The 22,235-nt window shown below is 35.6% G+C and overlaps 1 protein-coding gene across 1 annotated transcript in view; it reads left to right on the top strand.

Annotated features, from left to right (window-relative positions):
• Positions 1 to 22,235, top strand: part of rxfp2l (relaxin family peptide receptor 2, like) — an 80,711-nt gene that overhangs the window by 6,130 nt on the left and 52,346 nt on the right. Inside the window, exons 2-3 of the mRNA XM_056458098.1 lie at positions 7,666 to 7,794; positions 11,168 to 11,239. Coding sequence (XP_056314073.1) covers positions 7,666 to 7,794; positions 11,168 to 11,239 — 201 coding nt within the window. The remainder of the gene's footprint in view (positions 1 to 7,665; positions 7,795 to 11,167; positions 11,240 to 22,235) is intronic.

Here is a 22,235-nt window from a genome sequence, read left to right as displayed (position 1 = left end):
AAACTCTGCCTGGAATGGAACCCTGCAGAGCTTTTGAGAGCTTTTACTTTGAGCTCTTTACATGAAAAGTAAATGTATTTCTCAAAAAGTCCTAGAACTTTTTAATTTTATTTTCAATACAATGTAATCCTGGCTGGAAACTGGTGGCTGTTTTGTTACTCATGTATATAGGGATGGGCAAAAACACATTGAAATGTATTTTAAAATAAAATACCAAACACACCAGTGTTACGTGGATCAAAATAAACCACAAAATAGTCGGCACCAATAGCCTAAAGGCACTGAGGTGCTCACAGCGACCTGAGTTTGATTCCCAGCTCAAGGTCCTTTGCCGATCCTTAACCTCTCTCTGCTCCCCATACTTTCCTGTCTGTAAATCTCCACTGTTCAAAAAAGGTGAAAACCCATAAAAAAATAAATAAACTACAAAATACTGAAGTCACACCAAGTATCAAAATATAATACTGCATTTTGAAAATACTACAGAATACTTTTACAAGGGAGCATTACATTTCTTCGCAAACCTGCAATCAATAGGCATATTTGATCAATCCCTTTGCCATAAAACTGATTTTCTCTTTTATTTTAGCATAAGTTTTGTACAAATTTCATACAGAAAGTCCATTCTTGAAGATCTCTTAAATCACTGTAAAAACCATGTTATACAGATAATGAGTTGGAATAGAGTACTATATATCTTCATTGTGTTTCCATCCATTGCGTGGCCAGTAAAACAGCAAAAATCTCTGAATAGTCTTAAATTTTAAAAGGATGATATATGAAGAGGTAATTTTAGTATTGTTTGTTCAATAAATGTATTTTTTTTTTGCAAGTGAAATCTTTAATACTTAACGTAAAATATGATTTCTGAAAACTACTAAAATCTTCAGTTTAGTATTTTCCACAAATCACGTTTTTGCAATTATACTCTTCAATGCATATTGAACATAAAACATGATATTGCTAAAAAATGGAGTTGTCTGTTTTTGCAAATACACTCTTCATATATATCCTGCTGCTGCCGTGTAATGTGAGTCTGGAGTTTTTGACCAGTCTGTATAGACTGGAGTACTATTATATACTATATTGTGCCACTTTGACATCTTTTCATTAACTGTACCCTTCATCTGCAGATCATCTACTGGCATTTGAAACAGCCGTTGCAGGAATTGCAGGAATCGCCACTGTAGTCTTGGCATCACATCAGCAATCCATCCAAAACTCCTATTATTTGCACAGTATACTCATTCTCCCAAGATGTTTTCAGTTCTTCTTTAACTGGAAGTGTCCCAGTTTGCCCCCTTAGTGAGCACCAGTACACCATCTTTAGGTGTTTTATATTTCTAAACATCCTTTGCATTCCACCTGCAGCACTGAGGCTGAGAATGATTATGTGTTTAAGGCTCCGCATCCTGTTCTTTAGGACTAATATTTTATTCCATCTCATTTCCTAAACAAAAGTGCTGATGCCAAATTGAACACAATACTGCCATTATATATTACTGGTCTAGGCATTGTGCTGTATACTATTTTCAATGGTTGTTGACTTTTGTTGCCATCTGTCTGTTATTTTCTCTATGTGTGGCATAATTCCATCCATACTCCAAGCATCGACCACATTCTTAATCAATTTTCTGTTCTGATCCCAAGCCTAGGCAAATAACTGAGAGAGCATTAATCAGAGGTCGCATTTTTATGATGTCATCGTGCAGACCTCTTACAAAGCATTCAATCGTATTTTAATACAATAAAGTATTTTGATTCAAAACATTAAGACATTTTCATAAATCCTATCAAATACAAATTACAAAATAATATTTTGTATTAAAATCACAAATTTGAAATACATGTATCATAAATACTGCCCATCCCTCTACCCTCTATATAGCTATATATATGTGTGTGTTTGTGTGTGTTGTGTGATATATCTATATATATATATATATATGTGTGTGTGTGTGTGTGTGTGTGTGTGTATATATATATATATATAATCAAAAGCAGCAGATGCCACTGATTTCACACCTTTTTACAAGCAAGGATTGTGTATTTGAAGTATTTTAAAATCCCACAAGCTCCTCAAAACTGATCATTTTAAAAGGCAAGATTGCATGTTATTTTAATTTCTAAGTTGTTACAAGGTGCTGTGATGTCATCATTATAAGAGATACACTGTGATGATGTTGTGAGGCTGAGAGGTCACGCGAGTGGTGGCAGGGTTACCACAAACTAACCAAATCTTCCATCAGTCACGTGACCTACCGGCATCATGAACTTTGACCTCCAGAAGTGCATCAAAAGGGACGACAACAACATAAGCTAGATTTTTAAATTAGTGGAACTTGATGACAAAGTGCCTCTCAAACTAAAGTATATCACTTTACAATACATGAGATAAGACATATGAAAGCGCTGAGAGAGAAAGGGGACAAAAATATGAGCTGAAAATACATGTCTAAACTAAAACTGAAAATGTGTTCTGTAAAGGATCATACATGACAGACAGTCGTATTTTTTTGAAAAGGTCTCAGCTGGCAGAAAGCAACACCCATAATTGTGTCAGGCAGAGAGTGAACAATACCAAGTAAATGTCAAGAGTATACATAGAGGTTTTGGGTTGTATTTTGGTTTGAAGTTTCATCAAACATTAGTAAATCATTTTAGACCACATATGTCTTCAGTGTTCTTGTTTCAACAAGCACAGACACATAACAACCAGGCACACATCTTGAGATAATCCTCATGGAGTAGCATTATAGGACATCTGGGATCCGGTTGTGTTGATTGGTGTTTTACCATGCCATTTGAGACCATTGGGAATTTCTACTAATAGAGATTGGATTTAGATACAATGATTAAAGACTAACTGGCTACTATTTTACAGTAGGAACGTACTTGGATTGGATTGATTGCTCGAATTGACAGCTCTTACATTTACCATTCACCATAGAATCAAAGCACACCTGGATCTTATTACTTCTTACTCATATTTTACCTGTGTACAAATGTCTTTTTTTCTAATGTAAAAGAGTTTAGTTTCTTAGTTGACTAGCCTTTAAAGTCCGATATTAAAATTTACAATGTGCTAGTGCACATTGTTTTTCTTTAGGTGAGCAATTAAGTTAGCCCTCTGAAAAAAGCTTGTTTTAGTAATCTAAACAAAAAGTCTGACCGGTTGCTTCCACATTTAGGGTGGCGATCCTTTTCTGTTGACTTCAGTTTGATGGCTTTAGCCACAATACCCTCTTTACCATTAGTTTGGTACACTACCAGACTAAAGTCCTGTCATCAATGCCAGTTGTTAGAGCAACAAATTATAACTTGATTTATAGTTGATCATCTGGAAAAGTGGCAAAAGGCAGATTTTTCAGATGAATTATCTGTCGAACTGCATCCCAATCACAAATACTGCAGAAGACTTATTGGAACCCACATGAACCCAAGATTCTCAGAGAAATCAGTCAAGTTTGGTGGAAACTCAAGGAATATCATGGTTTGGGGTTACATTCAGTATGGGGGCGTGTGACAGATCTGCAGTGTGGACGGCAACTTCAACAGCCTGAGGTATCAAGACATTTGTGCTGCCCATTACATTACAAACCACAGGAGAGGGCAAATTCTTCAGCAAGATAGCGCTCCCTCTCATACTTCAGCATCCACATCAAAGTTCCTGAAAGCAAAGAAGATCAAGGTTCTCCAGGATTGGTCAGCCCAGTCATCAGACATAAACATTATTGAGCATGTCTGAGGTAAGATGGAGGAAACATTGAAGATGAATCCAGAGAATCTCAATGAACTCTGGAAGTCCTGCAAGAATACTTTCTTTGCCATTCCAGATGACTTTATTAATGAGTTATTTGAGCCATTGTAGAGATGTATGGATGCAGTCCTCCAAGCTCATGGGAGTCATACACAATATTAATTCTTTTTCCACTGCACCATGACTTTATATTCTACACTGTACATTATTTCTGTTAAGTGACAAGACTTAAGCAAAGTCAGACCTGACTGTCCTAATTAAATAATTAAAAATCAAGGCATGATCATATTTTATTTTGGTAAAATAAGCGTAATCTAGAGGCCTTTGCCTTTCATATAAGCCACTTCTAAAACCAAATGATCAACTAGAAGTTAAGTTAATATTAGTTGTTCCTAAAACTTGAATAGGTGACAAGACTTTTGTCAGGTAGTGTATGAGGGAATGATGAGCAAAAGGATATTCCCACCCCTACTAAATTTTTTTGTTTCAGTTGAAAGTACATTAGGGGCAGCATGGTGGCACAGTGGGTAGCGCTCTCGCCTCACAGCAAAAAGGTTGCTGATTCGAGCCTCGGCAGGGTAAGCTGGCATTTCTGTGTGGAGTTTGTATGTTCTCCCCGTGTTCATGTGGGTTTCCTCCGGGTGCTCCGGTTTCCCCCACAAGTCCAAAGACATGCGCTATAGGTGAATTGAATAAACTAAATGGGCAGTAGTGTATGAGAGTGTGTGTGAATGAGAGTGTATGGGTGTTTCCCAGTGATGGGTTGCAGCTGGAAGGGCATCCGCTGCGTAAAACATATGCTAAGATTAATAAAGGGACTAAGCCGAAAAGAAAATGAATGAATGAAAGTACATTAACAATAAAAGTCTTAGCAACTTCTGGTTCACACTGACTTTAATGTGAGTGTCATCCTTGTCGTTTTTGCAGCCTAGCCACTGTGCTGCACCAGATAGATTTGAACGACAATAGATGTTTTTCCTGAGATGGCTGTTTTGCTATTGGCAAAGTTTAATATATGTTTACTTGCCCTTTAAAGATGTGCATCACCTATAGGCCTTATACCACATTCACTAAAGAAAAGGAGAAGATTTAAAGTAAACACAATGCTGCACAACAGGCTCATTTTTAAACTTAAAAAACAAGGACAGTAGGTTAGGTTTACTCTGTCAGTGTTTGGAAAAGAAAGCCATACTTTTATGTCTCAGTTTTGAAATGCACTGAAGACATTCCACTTAATAGAGGTTCGAGTGCTTTCGAGTATTAGTGTGCACTTGAAGTCAAAGCTCTATTCTCCTTCACAAACTCTTTGCAACCTGTGCCCACAGTGATCGTGACTAATGATGTTCATAGGTTTGGTTTGATTAAAATAAACTCCAGTGCGATTGCTCCGGCGGGTTAAGTGAAGACACTGTCTTTTGAGCGTTGATGAACACTAAAAAAGTGGGACTGGATTGATGATGTGCAAGTCTTGTTAACCTGTCGACTAAAAGTAAACAGTATGGCTCCTACTAGTCGACACTGAAAACAGTAGTCGACTACACAAGATTAAATTCTTCAAATTACCAACATTTTAATGTTAAAGGTAAAGCTACAATTAAATGCTTGAATTGAGAATTGAATGCTTGTTTTTTAAAAGAAAATCTGGCCAGAATCTAATTAAGACCTCACAAGCATTTTCTTCATGTCAGTTGTTGAGTACATGAGCAAGGTGTGCACATAAGCAAGCGCTTTCTTTGCAGATGATAATAGAGAGTCTGTGAATAGAGATGAGCTGTACTTGGAAGGGTCATCTATTCCCCCAACTGAGAAGTGGTAACAGAGCCAAACAGCATGTAGTTGACAATGCTGAGGTGCCCTTGGACTTCATTGGCGTGGACCACTGCTCACTCTGTATCAGCTGTCCATGTGCTTTCTCTTGTTATCGACCGAGTGCATCAATAGGGCAGGAGTTGCCACAGGTCCCGTCTTCCACAAGACCACATGGAAGATGAGACCTGACAAGTGGTCTTCTTGTAGAACATTGACATGTTCGTTTCACTGAACAAAAACACATGATCTGAGTAAGTTAAATGGGCATTGCTGCATTGTGTTTTTTTAGACAATATAACATACATGAAGTTTATTAAAAAAATTATAAAATTATATATTTTATAAAAGTATATTTCAAAACATTTTATGCTATTTCTTGATTAACTTTCCTATCGCTTTTGACTTGCCTTTAATGTGGCCAATGTTATGTAAAGATTAAGATTTCTGTGAGGTTATTGATTGTTTTTTCTATTGTTCTGCATTGCTTTTCTGAATAAATAAGATGTGCATTGTCTGATGTTGAGTGTATGCATTTCCTTTTTTCTTTTTAGCAACTGCCTAAAATTAATAATGCTAATAATACTTGACAAGTTTTACCAGATTTCACTGAGGAATTTGACAGTGTGCTTAGATCAGTGCTCGACTAGTGAGTTTACTTGTGTGCTTAAACTAGATACTGTGCTTACTGTTTCACAAGTTCACCTGCTCAATCAATTGCATCAACATGGTAAACGATTTTAGCCTTGCTGTCCTGAAGCGGGGGGCCTGAGCTATCCAACCCCGAAGAGAGCTCTAATTTGTGGATCTACTTACTACCAGGTGTAACTATCCTACCGCTGTGGCTGGTGTTTTCGGTAAATTTTTTTTCTCCTTGGTTTCGAATGTAGTCCTGATAAATCTTCGTTCAAAGGGATATCTACCTCTTCCCGTTAGCTCTACGCCTTCAAGCTAAAGAGAATTGGTACACCACTACCCCTTCACGGGAACGCGCAAAACGAGGGGTAGGGGTAAGGGGTAGGGCTATGGGGTAGAATTGGGATTGGGCCTCACTCTTGGTAGGGAAAAGGAGTGTAAACAAATTTCTTGTCATGATACGATGTCATATCAATACTCTTTGCCAGCAAAACAATATTTGTTGATACTTCTAAAAGACCGCAATACTATTTGCTTCTACTTATTGTGAAATATCAAACAAAATAATGACATTAGGACATTTTGAGTAACATAAGAACAAATTAAATTGTTATTGATGCACAAATGCAACCGGAGAATATAATATGAATGCTTAATTGAATGATGAGAAATACACTTTTTGAATAAGAATATAAATAAATATGAATATAAAAAAATAAACAATGCAGGAAAGCATTCGTGCATAACATGACAAATAAATAATACAGGGTTATTAATGTGTCTTAAAATGACTAAATGTATAAGTTATTTTACAAAACAACATAATGGAAGTACACCAGTTAACAAACAATTCACATGGCAAAAAATACAATTATTTTTTAAAGTATTTTAGTCTCCTAGGTTGTACTTAAGGAAGCCGACAAACAAGCAGCCTATACGGTGGTATAATTTGAAGCATAGTTTGGTGACATGACAAATAACTAGTTGTCCAGTCTGATTCCATTCACCCAGCAGGGTTTCACTGAAAGTATGGTTGTGATTGACAGTTCTGTGTTGAGTCAGAGAATGCAGTCATCACTCCACTAAATAACTGAACTGCATGTGAACGCAAGTGCATTATTGACTCAGGGGCGACAACATGGCTGACAACTCTATTCTGCTGTTGTGTGGATGTGCCCTTATTCATTCAGTGTAATGTGATGGGTGAACCAGTTTTGCAGGCTGATTGATTGACTCGGGGCCATTTGGGATGCAGCTCTCAGTTGAATTTTATTAATTCTGAAAGGCATATTTGCTCATTTTCATAGCAACTGTATTCATTTGAGCTATTTTGCACTTTTTGTGTACTGCTTTGCATTTTTTCCCCCTGACAGCTAGGCATAAAGTAATGCCCAAACCTATGCCTTAGCAGACTTTTGCATTGACTTGTTTCAGTGTATGTGTGTGTGTTTGTTTGTATGTAGATTCCTCAGGTTCTGACATGTGTCCATTGGGTCAGTTTCCATGTGGGAATCTGTCAGTGTGTTTGCCTCAACCACAGCACTGTAATGGGCAGCAGGACTGTCCAAATGGAGCAGACGAGGAGAATTGTGGTGAGACACACAAAGCCGCATACACTCTCACAAAGATAAAACTTTATAGTGCATATATACACAGACATACATTACATACTGGTAACAATTTAGATTATGGAACACACATTTACAATTTTTTTTTAGCTTCGCCAAATCTTGTTCCATCTTAACCACTGTGTCAGAAGAAGTGGAAGCAGTGGGATCAAGCTTGTTATACTTTGTGAGCGTGCATCATGACTTTAATCTTTGAAATTAACCCTCTACTGAACACATTATAATATATATAAACATTTTTTTTACTGTTTTTCATTTCTTAGAATGGCTGAACTTGAAGTGCTGTAAAAAAAATTAAAAATGGGGAATTTTTTTTAAGGTACTTTATGATTTATCGCTATATGGCATCAATGTCCAGCAGTGGATCTAACTTCGAAATTTCTAATTTAGATCTTTCCTTATAATTAATAATTTTGTTGTTTGAAATGTTGTTTGTTTTGATTTAATAGGTGTTGCAGTATTATAAGCTTTAACACAACTTATAAATGACACCTTAAACATACTTTCCAACAACTGATATTCCAACAGCTTTTATTTACTCTGTATATATTTTATTTATTCCTCAATAATACACTGTTCCCTGTATTTATATTTAATCAAAAGTATTGCCAATAAAATTAGATTTTATCAATAATGCAAATGTCATTAACATATGACTAATCAACATTATATTATTAGCATTCATGTTGTTATTGTTACAACTTAAAGGATCACAGCTGACCTTGCTAGTTAGTTAACCTTTTGCAATATTGCACATTCCACTATTGGACAGTGTTGCCGTTTGGCAGCACATACATTTGATCGATTTACAAAAAAACGAAATTGATGAAAACATTTTTTGGGTTTTGAAAATGTCATCATAACTTACTGGAGGTGATGTCTTTTTGTGGATGACATGAGTTGATCCTTTTATTGATGTTTTCATTTGCATTCAGCAGCTACTCACAATAAACACCAGTTTGTCAGAAAAACACAGCACGTCATGTGACTTAACCAAAGCACATCATTGGCTAAACTAAGGTCTTCTCTTTCCAACAAAAAAATTAGAACATTGGTCTTAAAGAAACAGTGGCAGGGAAATGAACATAAATATCATGTTGCCATATGGCAACACTATGCGGTAGAGGGTTAAATCCTGTAGTCAACTAGCAGCCCTGCAGGCACAGGACGTCAATATGATGTCAGATTGACACTGTACCCCAACGTCATCGAGACGTTGGATTTAGGTTGGTTAAGTCCACAACCTAAAACCAAAGATCAATGTCTACTTTCTTCTTGTCGATATGATATCAATACTCTTTTAGCCAGCAAAACGATATTTGTTAATACTTCAAAAAGACTGCAATACTATCTGCTTCTACTATTTGTGAAATATCAAACAGAATAATGACATTAGGACATTGTTTGTAACATACTGATGTTACACGTTGACATGGTATGGACATGGTCACATTATGACGTTAATATGATGTTGGATTTTGGGCAGTTAATGCCACAAATTTAAACCAACCAAAGATCAATCACTACTGATGTTAGACTTTGACGTTGTATAGACATCACGTTATGACATTAAGATGACGTTGGACTTTGGTTATTAATTCCACAACCTAAAATCAACTAAAGATCAACGTCTACTGATGTTATACTGACGTTGTTTGGACGTCTTATTATGACATCATTTGACGTTAAACTGACATTGAATTTTGCTCCCCTGACTTTGCAACCAAAATATAACCAAATACCTGATTATTATTTGTGTGTACACTTACTAAAGAAATGTTCTGATCTATTTTTACTAATATTTTTTTAACAAAGCCATCATAAAGTGCATGCTATTTCAGCCTGATCTCACGAGGAAAAGTAAGTACTTTACGTTTTGTCAGTTTAGTGGCTAATTCGTACGAATTCGTACGAGTTCAGTCGTACGAAATTGTACGATTTTAAAAAGGAGGTGTGGCACCTAACCCCACCCCTAAACCCAACCGTCATTGGGGGATGAGCAAATCGTACTAAATTGTATGAATTAGATCGTACGAATTCGTACGAATTAGCCACTAAATCAAAAAGTTACGAATTGCCGTGAGATTGTGTTGGCTATTTTCTCATATCAAAACCAGAAGACCCCTATATTCACTAACTACAACTTTTTCCTCAGTAAACTAATTACTGCTAATGAAAGTAGCCATGTTAGTTGCTGTAGAAGTTGTTTAAATCTGGAATATGGCCATGCAGAATAAATGTTATTAAACAATGCAAATGTATTACAGGACAAAGCTCAGAATTGCAGAGAAGCTGTTAAAACTGTCTGAGATAAATGGTGGCATGACAGGTTTTTCGACTGATTTTATTAATGTATTGATTACTCCAATGCCCAGCAATAAAAGTTAACAATCAAATTAGATTTAAACTTTTGATCACATGTTCAAAGCCACTACTGTTTTATAAAGTAATATGTTGTGCTGTTTTGTAAAGGCAATACAAAATGGATGTTGTTTTTATCAGTTCTGAACAGTATCACTGAGAACAGATTTATTGTCACGTTTACTTTATATATAATTATACTGCATATTATACTGAACTTTGACTACAGGTGATAAATGAAGCCAGACAGAAATAAAATTACATCAATTATGTCCTGTATTAATTGTGAAAAAGGTTAAAACACTACAAATAATGCATGTCTGCCCATTATATTGTTAAAGTCCATTTTAGAGTGCAATTGTCATTAATTTCAAGCACTAAATGATGTTGTTAAAAGGGTTTTGAGTAATAACAATATCATAAACTGATGTGTAGCTTGATGGTAGCATTAATGCAACTCCATCCAAAGGTAATCAATCATTTAAAATTTGGTGAGAAAGCAAATAAAGCACATTTAGATATTAATGTGCTAGTGACCACTATCATAGACATGTGCATGCTAATAAACAACTATAAGATTTTTTTACTAGGTGTATAACAGACATATGATACATAGATGTCATGGATGTCAGTAAAAATCTAATATACATCTAACAATAGTCCAAAGATAGACTAGTCATCAAAAAAACTGGAATGAATGACTACATGTGAAGTCTGTTTAAGATGTCTATTTGATGACTTGTCTAGTTTTGGACGCTTCATATTAGAAATCTCACTGTCAAAACATTTTCACTGTCAACCCAAATTCAGCCTGGTTTAAGTCAACAGGTCTATGTTGTTCTAGCTTAGATGTCTATTAGGATAGTAGTGAACGTGTTCCTTTAAGTGTATCTAAAATGTTACCCACTAATACAACTTTGCAGACGTCTACCCATTATATTGCCATAAAAAGTGTGTGTCTCTGTGTGTGTTGCAGTGGATAACAGTGGTTGGCCTCATCTATTTGACGCATTCATGAAAACAAGGGTCCAGGAATCAAAAGAGTGCAGTGAGTATCACATTTGTTCTCTTTTCCTCTGTGTTGCGTTGAACATATTTGTGAATTCCTTACAGGATAAACATGAATGAATAATCATTAAAGGCTGATTACTGTTTGCTGTATTGAAAACTGCAGTGTAACATTTCTGTTCTAAACAAATATGATAGTAAGGTGAGAGTGTCTTTCTTTTCGTAGTTTTCCTTCGTTGTATTTATTTGCAAGTGCTCAGTTATCAGTTTCATTTAGTGCTCATCTAAAAACAAAGGTGAGTAAATTCATGAATGTGAGATGGGTTTAAAGCTGAGTTTAATACTTAGCGCTCAGCTGGATGGAACAGATCTATTGAATGTTATTACCAGGTTTTATCAAAAGGTGGTAAAAATTGATGCTATCTGTAGGTGTTATCAGCGGGTATTATCTGAAGATGTTATCGTGAAGGTTTTATCATAGGGTGTTATTTATTTTCTATTAGAACTGGGTTTTCTTTTGTTTTTTTCTTTTCTAAATGGAAAGTCAATGACAAGAAAGAAGGTGAAATCCACTTCCCTTGTCCCTTTCAGTTTTTATTTGGAGAGGAAAAAATACAAATTCTTCATTTGATAGAACACAGAAATATGACTTATATGTTGAAACTTCAAGAAGTCTTTGAGCAGTTTGTCCTCTGCAACAGATGCATGTTTGTCCCTTTCATCTTTGAGTGCCAAAAAGAAGGACACGCAATGTGTTTAGTTTGGTGAATACATTGGACACGCTTCATTGTCTCACTTCTGAAGATCAATTTGTTTTCAAAAACTGTAAACAACAAACTGTTTTAAACACTGCGACAAACCAATCCGTCACACTTCTGATTTGATTATAAAATAAACTTCTGAGCAAATTAAAAATGTACAAAAAATAAACACATTAGCCTGCATGAAAGGGTGGAAAGGAAACTGAAATTTGACATCTCACAAAGTATTATTTAATGAATTTTGTAGACTATGATAATCCACAGAGGGACGGTGATGAAACAAGGCTTCTGTCAGTTTCACTGTGACTGTCTTATACAGAGACTGTATTTCAGTCAGGAGGAGGCTCAGAATAAAATTTGTAAAGCCCCAACAGTGGTGAGGTTTTCAAGAAATAAGCACTGCAGTAATAAAAACATATTCTGTGTCTCAAACAAGCCAGATATTCATACAGAGATATTCAGATTGTGTCTAAAGGAAACAACAGTTCAAGACTTGATAAAGATCTTATCAGCAGTCACTTTAGACCAGCGGTTCCTAAACTCATTCCTGGAGGGGCGTTGTTGTCCTGCATAGTTTAGCTCCATCTTCCTTTAACACACCAGCCTGGAAGTTTCAGTACACCTAGAACGAGCTTGATTAGCTGGTTCAGGTATGTTTAATTGAGTTTGGAACTAAAATATGCAGGGCACCGGCTATATAGGAGGTTAATACATAACCTCTAGGACTATAGGTGCTACCTTTCAAAATAAACACTTTAGAAAGGATATATATATTTATAGAATGATTCTTCAGGTTCATTTGATATTGGAGACTGGACTATTCATTCATTCATTCATTTTCTTTTTGGCTTAGTCCCTTTATTAATCTGGGGTTGCCACAGTGGAATGAACTGCCAACTTATCCCGCATATGTTTTAGCAAAGCGGATGCCCTTTCAGCTGCAGCCCATCACTGGGAAACATCCTTACACACTCATTCACGCACATACATTATGGTCAATTGTAGCATACCCAATTCACCGGTACCACATGTGGGGGAAACCAGAGCACCCAGAGGAAACCCACGTGAACACAGGAAGAACATGTAAACTTCACACAGAAATGCCAACCGACCCAGCCGAGGCTCGAACGTGTCCCAGGGATTGAGAACCACTGGTTTAGAGGGCAATGAGTAGGCCCACTCGGAATCTGTGCATGCAGAAATCCGCAGATTTTTAGCCCATCAATGAGTATATTTATTTACTTGTGTGAATGTGTGTACATTTATATTTATGTAGTTTTTATATAAATTTCACTAATAATATTGACTAAAATGAAAATGTTCATATGATTTACTTAGAAAACAGTTTGTAAACTAATATTTTCTGTCTTGAAGTAGATATATTATAAGAGAGACTTGCTTTGTGCACCAAATAATTGGTTCTTATTGGATTTGCATTGTAAAAATTATATAAAAGTCAAAAAGGTGTTATTTTTTATTTAATATATTTTGTATTCAGTTACAAAACTTCCAAAATCATTCCACATAAATCCGCAGATTTTTTACAAAATTCTCCTCAGAAATAGTAAAAAATATCCGCCGATTCTGCAATTCAGTCACTGTATACAGTAGATTAGTGGATGCGAATCACCCTAGGGGTTAAGGCTAAATGATTAATAAAAAGCCTTTTTTTTTGTCAGTAAAATCAGCTGTAAATCTCCTACGTTCAAATTGAGCAGTGTTTACTACACATGTCTATAGTTCATTGAGTAGATATCCAAAAATCGGTGACGATTTAATTGAAACTGAAACAGAAGATTTGCAATTTGACATTTGACTATGTTGTCTATGCTGCTGCTACATCTGAAAACTATGAGAAAATATTGCATTTCAACTTCAGTGAAGTGTCTAAAATAAATCCACCTTTAAGATGATTTTGTAGTCAGGTTGAATCTGTTTGATTCGTTTGATCTCCTCTTTTCATCGTATTTGCAGTTTCTATGCAAAAGCACTCTCTGGCCTGTGACTTATCATGCAGGACTACTAAAGGGCCACACGTAACAACAATATTAAAGAATCTTCAGCTGTGTTTGTTTCAACAATGTTTCATTGTCTCCATAAGGATGTGTTGACAAAAGCATTTTTTCTAAGCTTTGAATTTTTTCCAGTGCAGTGTATTTAAAATCTTCAGCTGGTGGAGCATTAAGTATCTATTTCACGCTGAGTGATTGGCTTTTTTCTGGTCACTGAGAGGTGAAAATATTCTACTTTGAATAAATGAAGCACTCATCGCTGTCTTTTTACCCAGCCATTCAATCACATCAAAGCAGTCCAAATACCACACCAACCAACCATCAACACACTAAATGCTACTACAACAAATGACAAAGAGAAGCACAACAACAGAACAAGTGCTGGCTAAAAACATTTAGGTAGACACAATGTAGGGTACAAGAACTGTATATGACTCTGACAAGCAGCAATGTAAATATGGACCCTTTGTATGTACAGTTGAAGTCAGAATTATTAGCCACCCTGAATAATTAGTCCTCCTGTTTATTTTTTCCCGAATTTCTGTTAAACAGAGAGTAGATTTTTTTTCAACACATTTCTAAACATAATAGTTTTAATAACTCATTTCTAATAACTGATTTATTTTATCTTTGCCATGATGACAGCAAATAATATTTGACTAGATATTTTTCAAGACACTTCTATACTGCTTAAAGTGACATTTAAAGACTTAACTAGGTTAATTAACTTAACTAGGCAGGTTATTGAAAAAAATAGCTTAAAGGGGCTAATAATTTTGACTTTAAAATGGTTCATAACAAATTAAAAACTGCTTTTATTCTTTCTCCAGAAGAATTTTTTTTATCAGATATACTGTGAAAATTTCCTTACTCTGTTAAACATAAAAAATATTTTAAAAAAACTTCACCTGTATGTATGTATGTATGTATGTATGTATGTATGTATGTATGTATGCATGTATGTATGTATGTATGTATGTATGTATGTATGTATGCATGTATGTATGTATGTATGTATGTATGTATGTATGTATGTATGTATGTATGCATGTATGTATGTTAATATATGCCCGCCTCAAAATGTACTCTACAGCTATTTGCTATCTTTTCTCCACTGAGAATCAGGATCATATAATAGCCATGTGAGTGTGAGCAGAGAGCAAATGTGAAGGCCTGAGACCTGCGACAGTAGAAGAAAATACTCATCTTGGGTTTTATCTTTAAATGTAAGAGGTATTACTGCAGTGCAATGTTTATGAAAAAACAGGGCCTGGATGTAAGAGCTATAGAATTAAGATTCTTTTAATATGAGAGCAATGCCTGGGGACAGTTGTCTTAGAGTGTGACGCACAGACGCGCAGATTGTGCTAAATGAAGTCCCCAGAAAGATCGTGGATACTGATTTCTGTAATTGTGTTATAGGGCAAGCTCTATTATAGATGAGAATTGGAATATTTCTGCACAGCATTCTTCTTTAAACTCAATTTAACTTTCTGTTGACCAAGCGAAGGCATTTTTTTCTGAACACTTCTTAGCTTTTCAGCGTTTGCTTTCTGTCTACTTCTAAGTTTACACCAATTACTTTTGGCTGGTGCTATGTTAATAGACTAACCTAAGTGGCATGAACTCAGATTCTAGGTCATTTGAATGTTATTACTCAGCGTAATAACAGACTGGTAAGGGCGAGAACTAGAAAAAAGCTTTTAAAGGTCGATGAGAGAGAAGTGTGATGGTGGTGACATGTTCTTCCAAGGGAAATATAGTTTTTATGAGCTTGGTGGCTGCCCTCGACATCACCTATCACTGAAGACACTAGTGGGACTCGGATAACTAATTGAATTTATCAAGCAGCGCTGGGATCAACATAATGTTTAATTCCTATCAAAGTGTGATAATGGCATTTCCACTTAGGCAGTGTGTAAATTGATTTTGTGCAATTGCTTAATGCTGGGATTTAAAAGCATAAGCTGTAAATATTATGATCAATATGCAACACTGAGTACAAATCTTATACCACCACCTTAATGGCCTACGGTTTTGCACAATACTGTATAAATATCAATATTTAATTTTGTTCTCCTTATTAAGACACAAAAGTGCAGGAAGTGTGTGCACAAAATACATTCAAAATGCTGTTTGTTTAAACTACTTTTAATATGAGCTGAAACAACACAATTTCTGAGATATTTGTGGGACAACGTTTTATGTTCAATCTAAATTTGAAAAAATGTTGTCAAGTTTTAACTTGATCTATTTGTGTTGGCACAACATTAAGAAATTATGCGGAACATCATTTTTTTACAGTGTAGAATAAAAGAACAAAATTGCTTCTTTAAGCAAAAATCTATATTTAGTGTGACCTCCCAACCTAAACTCTTTAGGGGAGGCTGTCCTGAAGTTTTCTGAGATAATGTGATATTCAATACCAGTCTTCTTTTAGCACTTCTTAGAGTTCTTCTTTAGTTTTTGCTGTTTTATCTTTTTCTGGCCAGGTAATCCCATACTGCCATACTAAAATGTTCAGGTCTGGACTTTATTGAGGCCAGTTCGTGACCGTCAGCATTTTATCAGCTGTTTTTCTCTCCAAATATGATTTCACTGCATTAGCAGTGCTTGGAATCATTATCATGCTGAAACATAAAACCATTACAAAGCAGGTGCTTTCCAGAATAAATGACATGATGGATTTTAACCTGTCTGTACTTTCATGATCCCATCAATTTGGGAACAACAACCCTAACAACAACCCTAGAACAAACGCAGCCCCAAACAAGGACAGAGACTCAACCATGTTTCACCGAGGACCTCAAACACTCATTCTTCCAACAAATACTTAGAAAAACAGGGTTCCCATGGCAAGCCAAATTTCAAACTCCCTGACTTTTCCCTGAATTTCCATGACATTTAATGAATGGAAAAGCAGGCCACTGTTGTGCTTATATATTACAATATTATATTTAAATGATATATTTATGGATTTAACATGATTTTCTGATTTTAACTTACCACAGAATTTGAAAATTGCATTTTAAAAAGATTTTATTTCTATGTTTTTTTTACTGTACTGTCTTTAGTTAACAGTTTGCACGCTCCCTCTCCCATATTTGATAGCTCTATAGTAGTATCTGTCATCTACTTTTCATCATTCTATCTTTGAAGTGGTGGTTTTGAAGCCAAGGCTCTTAAAATATAAATTATCCTGACATGTTTGCCAGGTATAGTCTGGTGACTGTTATCATTTTTTTGCAGCATGCATATAGTACATAAAAATTTTATAGTATGACTTCCAGTTGAAGAGGGTAAAAGCAATAAAACTGAGCTAAACAGCTGCCTAAGCCGTAAGGTACACAATAATATTTTGATAAAACGACAAAAAAAAAATTAAGTAAAAAAATAAATGAATAAAAATTAAAGCAATGAACAAAAATCTATGATATTCCACGACAGACAAAAAAGGGCAAACACTGGTGAAACAACAAATTCCACAACCAGGCCAAATGTCTGTATATACAGTACCTGAAAATAATGGAAATAACCACAATTTACAAAAAAGTATGAAATAGCTTTCAGCATTAACAAAAAAAGAAACATTATTAATGATTATTAATAACTGAGCACCAAATTAGAATGATCTTTGAACTGTTGTGTGATACTGAAAACTGATATTTCAGTAATATTGTTGACTAAAATGAAAATGTTCATATGATTTATTTAGAATACAGTTCGTAAACTAATATTTTCTGTCTTGAAGGAGATATATTACAAGAGAGACTTGCTTTGTTTACCAAATAAGTGGTTTAAATTGGATTTGCATTGTAAAAATGATGTAAAAGTCAAAAAGGTGTTATTTTTTATTTCATATATTTTGTTTTTAGTTTTTATTTGTTTTTTGTTTTTACAAAACTCCTAAAATCATTCCACATAAATCTGCAGATTTTTTACGAAATTCTCCTCAGAAATAGCAAAAAAAATCAGCAGATTCTGTCTGGCCCTAGCAATGAGCAATTCAGTCACTGTGTACAGTAGATTAGTGGATGCGAATCACCCTAAGGGTTAAGGCTACATGATTAATAAAAAGCCTTTTTTTTGTCAGTAAAGCCTGTTCTACAATCAGCTGTAAATCTCCTACGTTCAAATTGAGCAGTGTTTACTACACAGGTCTATAGTTCATTGACTAGATATCCAAAAATCGCTGATGATTTAATTGATACTAAAATAGAAGATTTGCAGTTTGACAGCTGTTTGCACCAATTCTCAATAAACTACAGCTCTATGTTGTCTATACTGCATCTGTAAAGTATGAGAAAATATTGCAATTTAACTTCAGTGAAGTGTCTAAAATAAATCCACCTTTGAGATGATTTTGTAGTCAGGTTGAATCTGCTTGATTCACTAGATCTAATTTTTTTTTAAATGAATGAAGCTTTGGTGAGCATAAAATACTTTTAAAAAACATACCACATTTTATGGAACCTACATTTTTGTTTGACAGTGTGTGTTGTCAGAACTTAATCTTTCAACGTTGTATCTTTTATCATTCAACTGTAATCTGTGCTTGCATTAAATGCTATAATACTTTTTATCATGTTTCAATTGTTATTGACCCCCCCCCCCCCCCCTCCATCACAGCACTGCTCTCATGAATACCAACCTGCCTTTTGAGAGAAAAATAATTAATAAGTGAATGCTGTCAATACTGTCTTATATCATATTAAAATGACATTTAACATTCACTTTTCTAAGCATGTTTGTATTCTTTTTCCATGAGTATTTCCACAGACCTCCTGGTTTACTTATTCAGCAATTCTACAAAACTGCCACAAATTGTGCAGTCAGTGGATGGCAGATTGAGCCTGTCAGAGGCGGTCTTTCTAACTCCAGATGTAATGCAGCACTTAACAGGGTTTTCCCCCTTGTTATGCACATCTCTCCAGAGCTTGGGGTTTAATGGATGGTGATAGACTGCTGCTGCTTTATGAATGAAGCTGTCTTACTTACATGGGCTGAGCCGGGCTCCCAGGATGGTTATCGGGCACACAACACTATATACTGTAAAACCTCAATGGGAATGGGCAGATTGTGTGTCCAATCCACAAAAATAGCTGAGTGCATTTTGAAGAGGCTGCTTATGGAGCTTTAAATGTACCGTCGAAAATTAAAATAAGGGTCATATTTGGTTTTGCTATAGTTTGTGCACACAGCACAAGAAAGTACACATTCCAAACAATGTGTCATTTCAACAATCAATTACTGAAAGCCTGAAATCATTGTATTTTTGGGAGTTCTTAAGCAAAACTGACTGATAAAAAAATCTCAGCAATTTTATGTTTCAACCACAGATGGAGATATAGAGACTCAAGTTCAATAAGTGCCATTTAAAAAACATAAGTCTCCATCTGTTCATCGAAAATATATTGATTCCCAAAAGTTGATACACAGCTAATAAATGCTACTAGTTTACACTAATTAATTATGATCACTGTAGTCTTACCCGAGGTTATGGTATAGCCTACTCCATAGTTAAGGAAATCAGGTTAAAATAAATGTCTTCATTTCTCAATCAACCTTATTTTGGTCCAAACCTCTATAACTTTCTTTCATCTGCAGGACAAAGAGCTCAGCCATATTTAGAAAAATGTTTCAACTATTTTTGTCTGCATGTCGCACCTCATTCAACACCAACAGAACACATTTTTGTGTAAACTGATCATAAAATTGCTCTGAAGAAATGTTTTTAATTCATTAAGTCTTTGTATTCTCCAAATGTTAGTAAGAAATATACACCTAATTCGTACCACATAAACGTGTTGTATCTGGCATAATATCTTAAGTTCATTTGATCTGTTTGTTTATTTATTTATTTATTTGTGTAGCAGAGAGTTGGTAACTTTAAGTCTGGGTTAAACATACAGTAGTGCTCTTCACTGTCACTCAGTCATCCAATCAGTGGAGGTGAAAAAAATACACCAATCAGGCATCCTACTGTACTTGTACAACAATTGAACCAAGAAGAAGTTAATAGAACTGATTACTGATTTTTTATATTCAGTAATAGTCTTTAAAGGGTCATGAAACCCCCCTCTTTTAGTTGAAGTCTACCTCAGAATTTTTTCAAAAAATGCTTCGTGATGGGCGTGGAGCTCTGAGAGCAGAGGGAGGAGTGGGCGTGGCCAGCGGAGCAGGGGGAAAAGAGGGGAGCGTAGTGAACAACTGTCAGTTGGCTCACAAAATGAGACACAAACCGTGAGGAGTTTGTGGGGTCACACATTATTTTGATGTTCCGTTTGTTGAATTTTTTTACATTGACACAAGTTACATAGCATCTACATGCCAACCAATTCTGATTAGATTATATGTAGACTGTTAGGTTTGGGGTTAGGGTTAGTGTAAATTGACATGTACTTGCTAAATTTCTCATAGTCAGTTAAATGCCTGTTAAAGGAGCAGTTACAACAGATATTAAGCAGACAGTGGACCATCAAAATAAAGTGTTACCATTTGTGTTTATAGTTTACAAAGTTAAAATGCAAAGAAATAAACAGTAAGTAATTTAATGCCCTGCTACATATGTTACTGGTAATTTCATATACACATAACCACAATTTGTTATATCATTATAAAGATAATCATGTTTATATAAACACTATAAATGAGCAGCACAGCAGCAGCACGGATATAGGCGATGTGTCTGAATGGTAACACACTCAACTGATAAACGACAAAGTCTGCCATTGTGCCATTCTCGTACAGCTCTCCCAACAAAAACCCTTGCTGCAAACCAACAGCTTTGTATTGCCCTGACAGCATCGCAGGGAAAAACATACAACAAACCCTGTGAATAATGTAAACAAACACATACGACCCTTCATGAACGGCTAAATACTGCGTTCTGTGCGCCGACACAGTGTTACAGCTTGGAAGGTCTTCCTTGCCTTCGGAAAGCACATACAGTCGTGAATAATTAATCAGCAGGGTCTTCTCATAGGATAAGAAAACTCAGCTATGAATAATAATGAGAAAGATCGACGCTATGTCATGATTTTGATCCTGCCCCAAAAATGATTTAAACCCGGAAGATGAAATTAGCTAACAAAAGCTCAAATTATTCAGTTTTCCCCACAATTAAAGCTGACAGGTGCTAACGTTGTCTGATGCTCAACACACACATATCTGTTACATTAAAAAAAGGTGTCACAAATGAGACATGAGTAATATGTTACTGTCTTTGATTGCAAATCAGTGCAACCACAGTGTTTCAGCTGGTAAATGCTGTGCCACCAAAACTTTCTCAGGCAGCACCAGCTGGCTTTTTGGTGGAAACACGTTACTTCAATATTTATTATTAGGAATATGGCTTATTAGTCATTGGCACATTGGAGACAGACTTTAAAAGCGGATGCACCATTATACTTAGAACATACCCCTGCATTCCTGGACACATAATTAATGTAGGCTTGTTGTAATTTATTTGTGGGGATTATGTTAATTGTGAATGAGCCTGCACTCGCGCCCTATTTGTGAATGATTGGAATGCATGCACATGTTTGTGATGTTTACAAAGCATTTGTGAATGTAAAGAAGATTTTTGCGAAGGTCTGTCTTAGATATAAATTAATCAGTATTTAATTAAATGAGCAAGGCCCATTGAACAGTAAGGTCCGAAACAACATTGGACCCCTTGACTTGCATCATACTGTATGAACAAGGGTTTAGACGATGTTCAAAGCATCATCTTTTGCATTCCACAGTCGGCCTACTGGATTATAATGACAAGACCATAAAAAATGTTTCAAGGTTTAAATGGTGACAATGTAGAGTGGTGGAAATGTTCAGGTTGTGACTGCCAAAATGTTCTGTCTATGCCAGTCTATTTTATGCTCTTTTAAAATTAAAATTCCTGGCAGGGAAGACAGAAAAACAGTCCTAATGTTGCATACACAAAGGGCAGCACAACTATACAAATTAGACAAAGAATAAAGCTGCTAGTCGTACATCCTATAATGATCACGGAGTAAATTAAATCGGTAATTGACATGATTTGGAGACAAGGTATTGATTATCAATGTATATTATTAATTATTAAATGGCTTGTGTGGTAAATGATGCAATATATGTGCAATATACAGAGTCTGTACAGGTATGGCATGCAGAGATGAGGTCTGACTGCCTGTGGAAAGGAAATACTTGTGTATAGTGTTCCTTCGCCTCGGGTCTGAGAGATAAATGGGGTGCTACCTGATGGTGGACGTGATGTACTGGCCAG

Source organism: Danio aesculapii, chromosome 5 (genome assembly GCF_903798145.1).
Source record: "Danio aesculapii chromosome 5, fDanAes4.1, whole genome shotgun sequence".
NCBI classification, from domain to species: Eukaryota; Metazoa; Chordata; class Actinopteri; order Cypriniformes; family Danionidae; genus Danio; species Danio aesculapii.
Note: the sequence above shows the minus strand (reverse complement) of the source record. Positions and strands in the feature narration are given on the sequence as shown.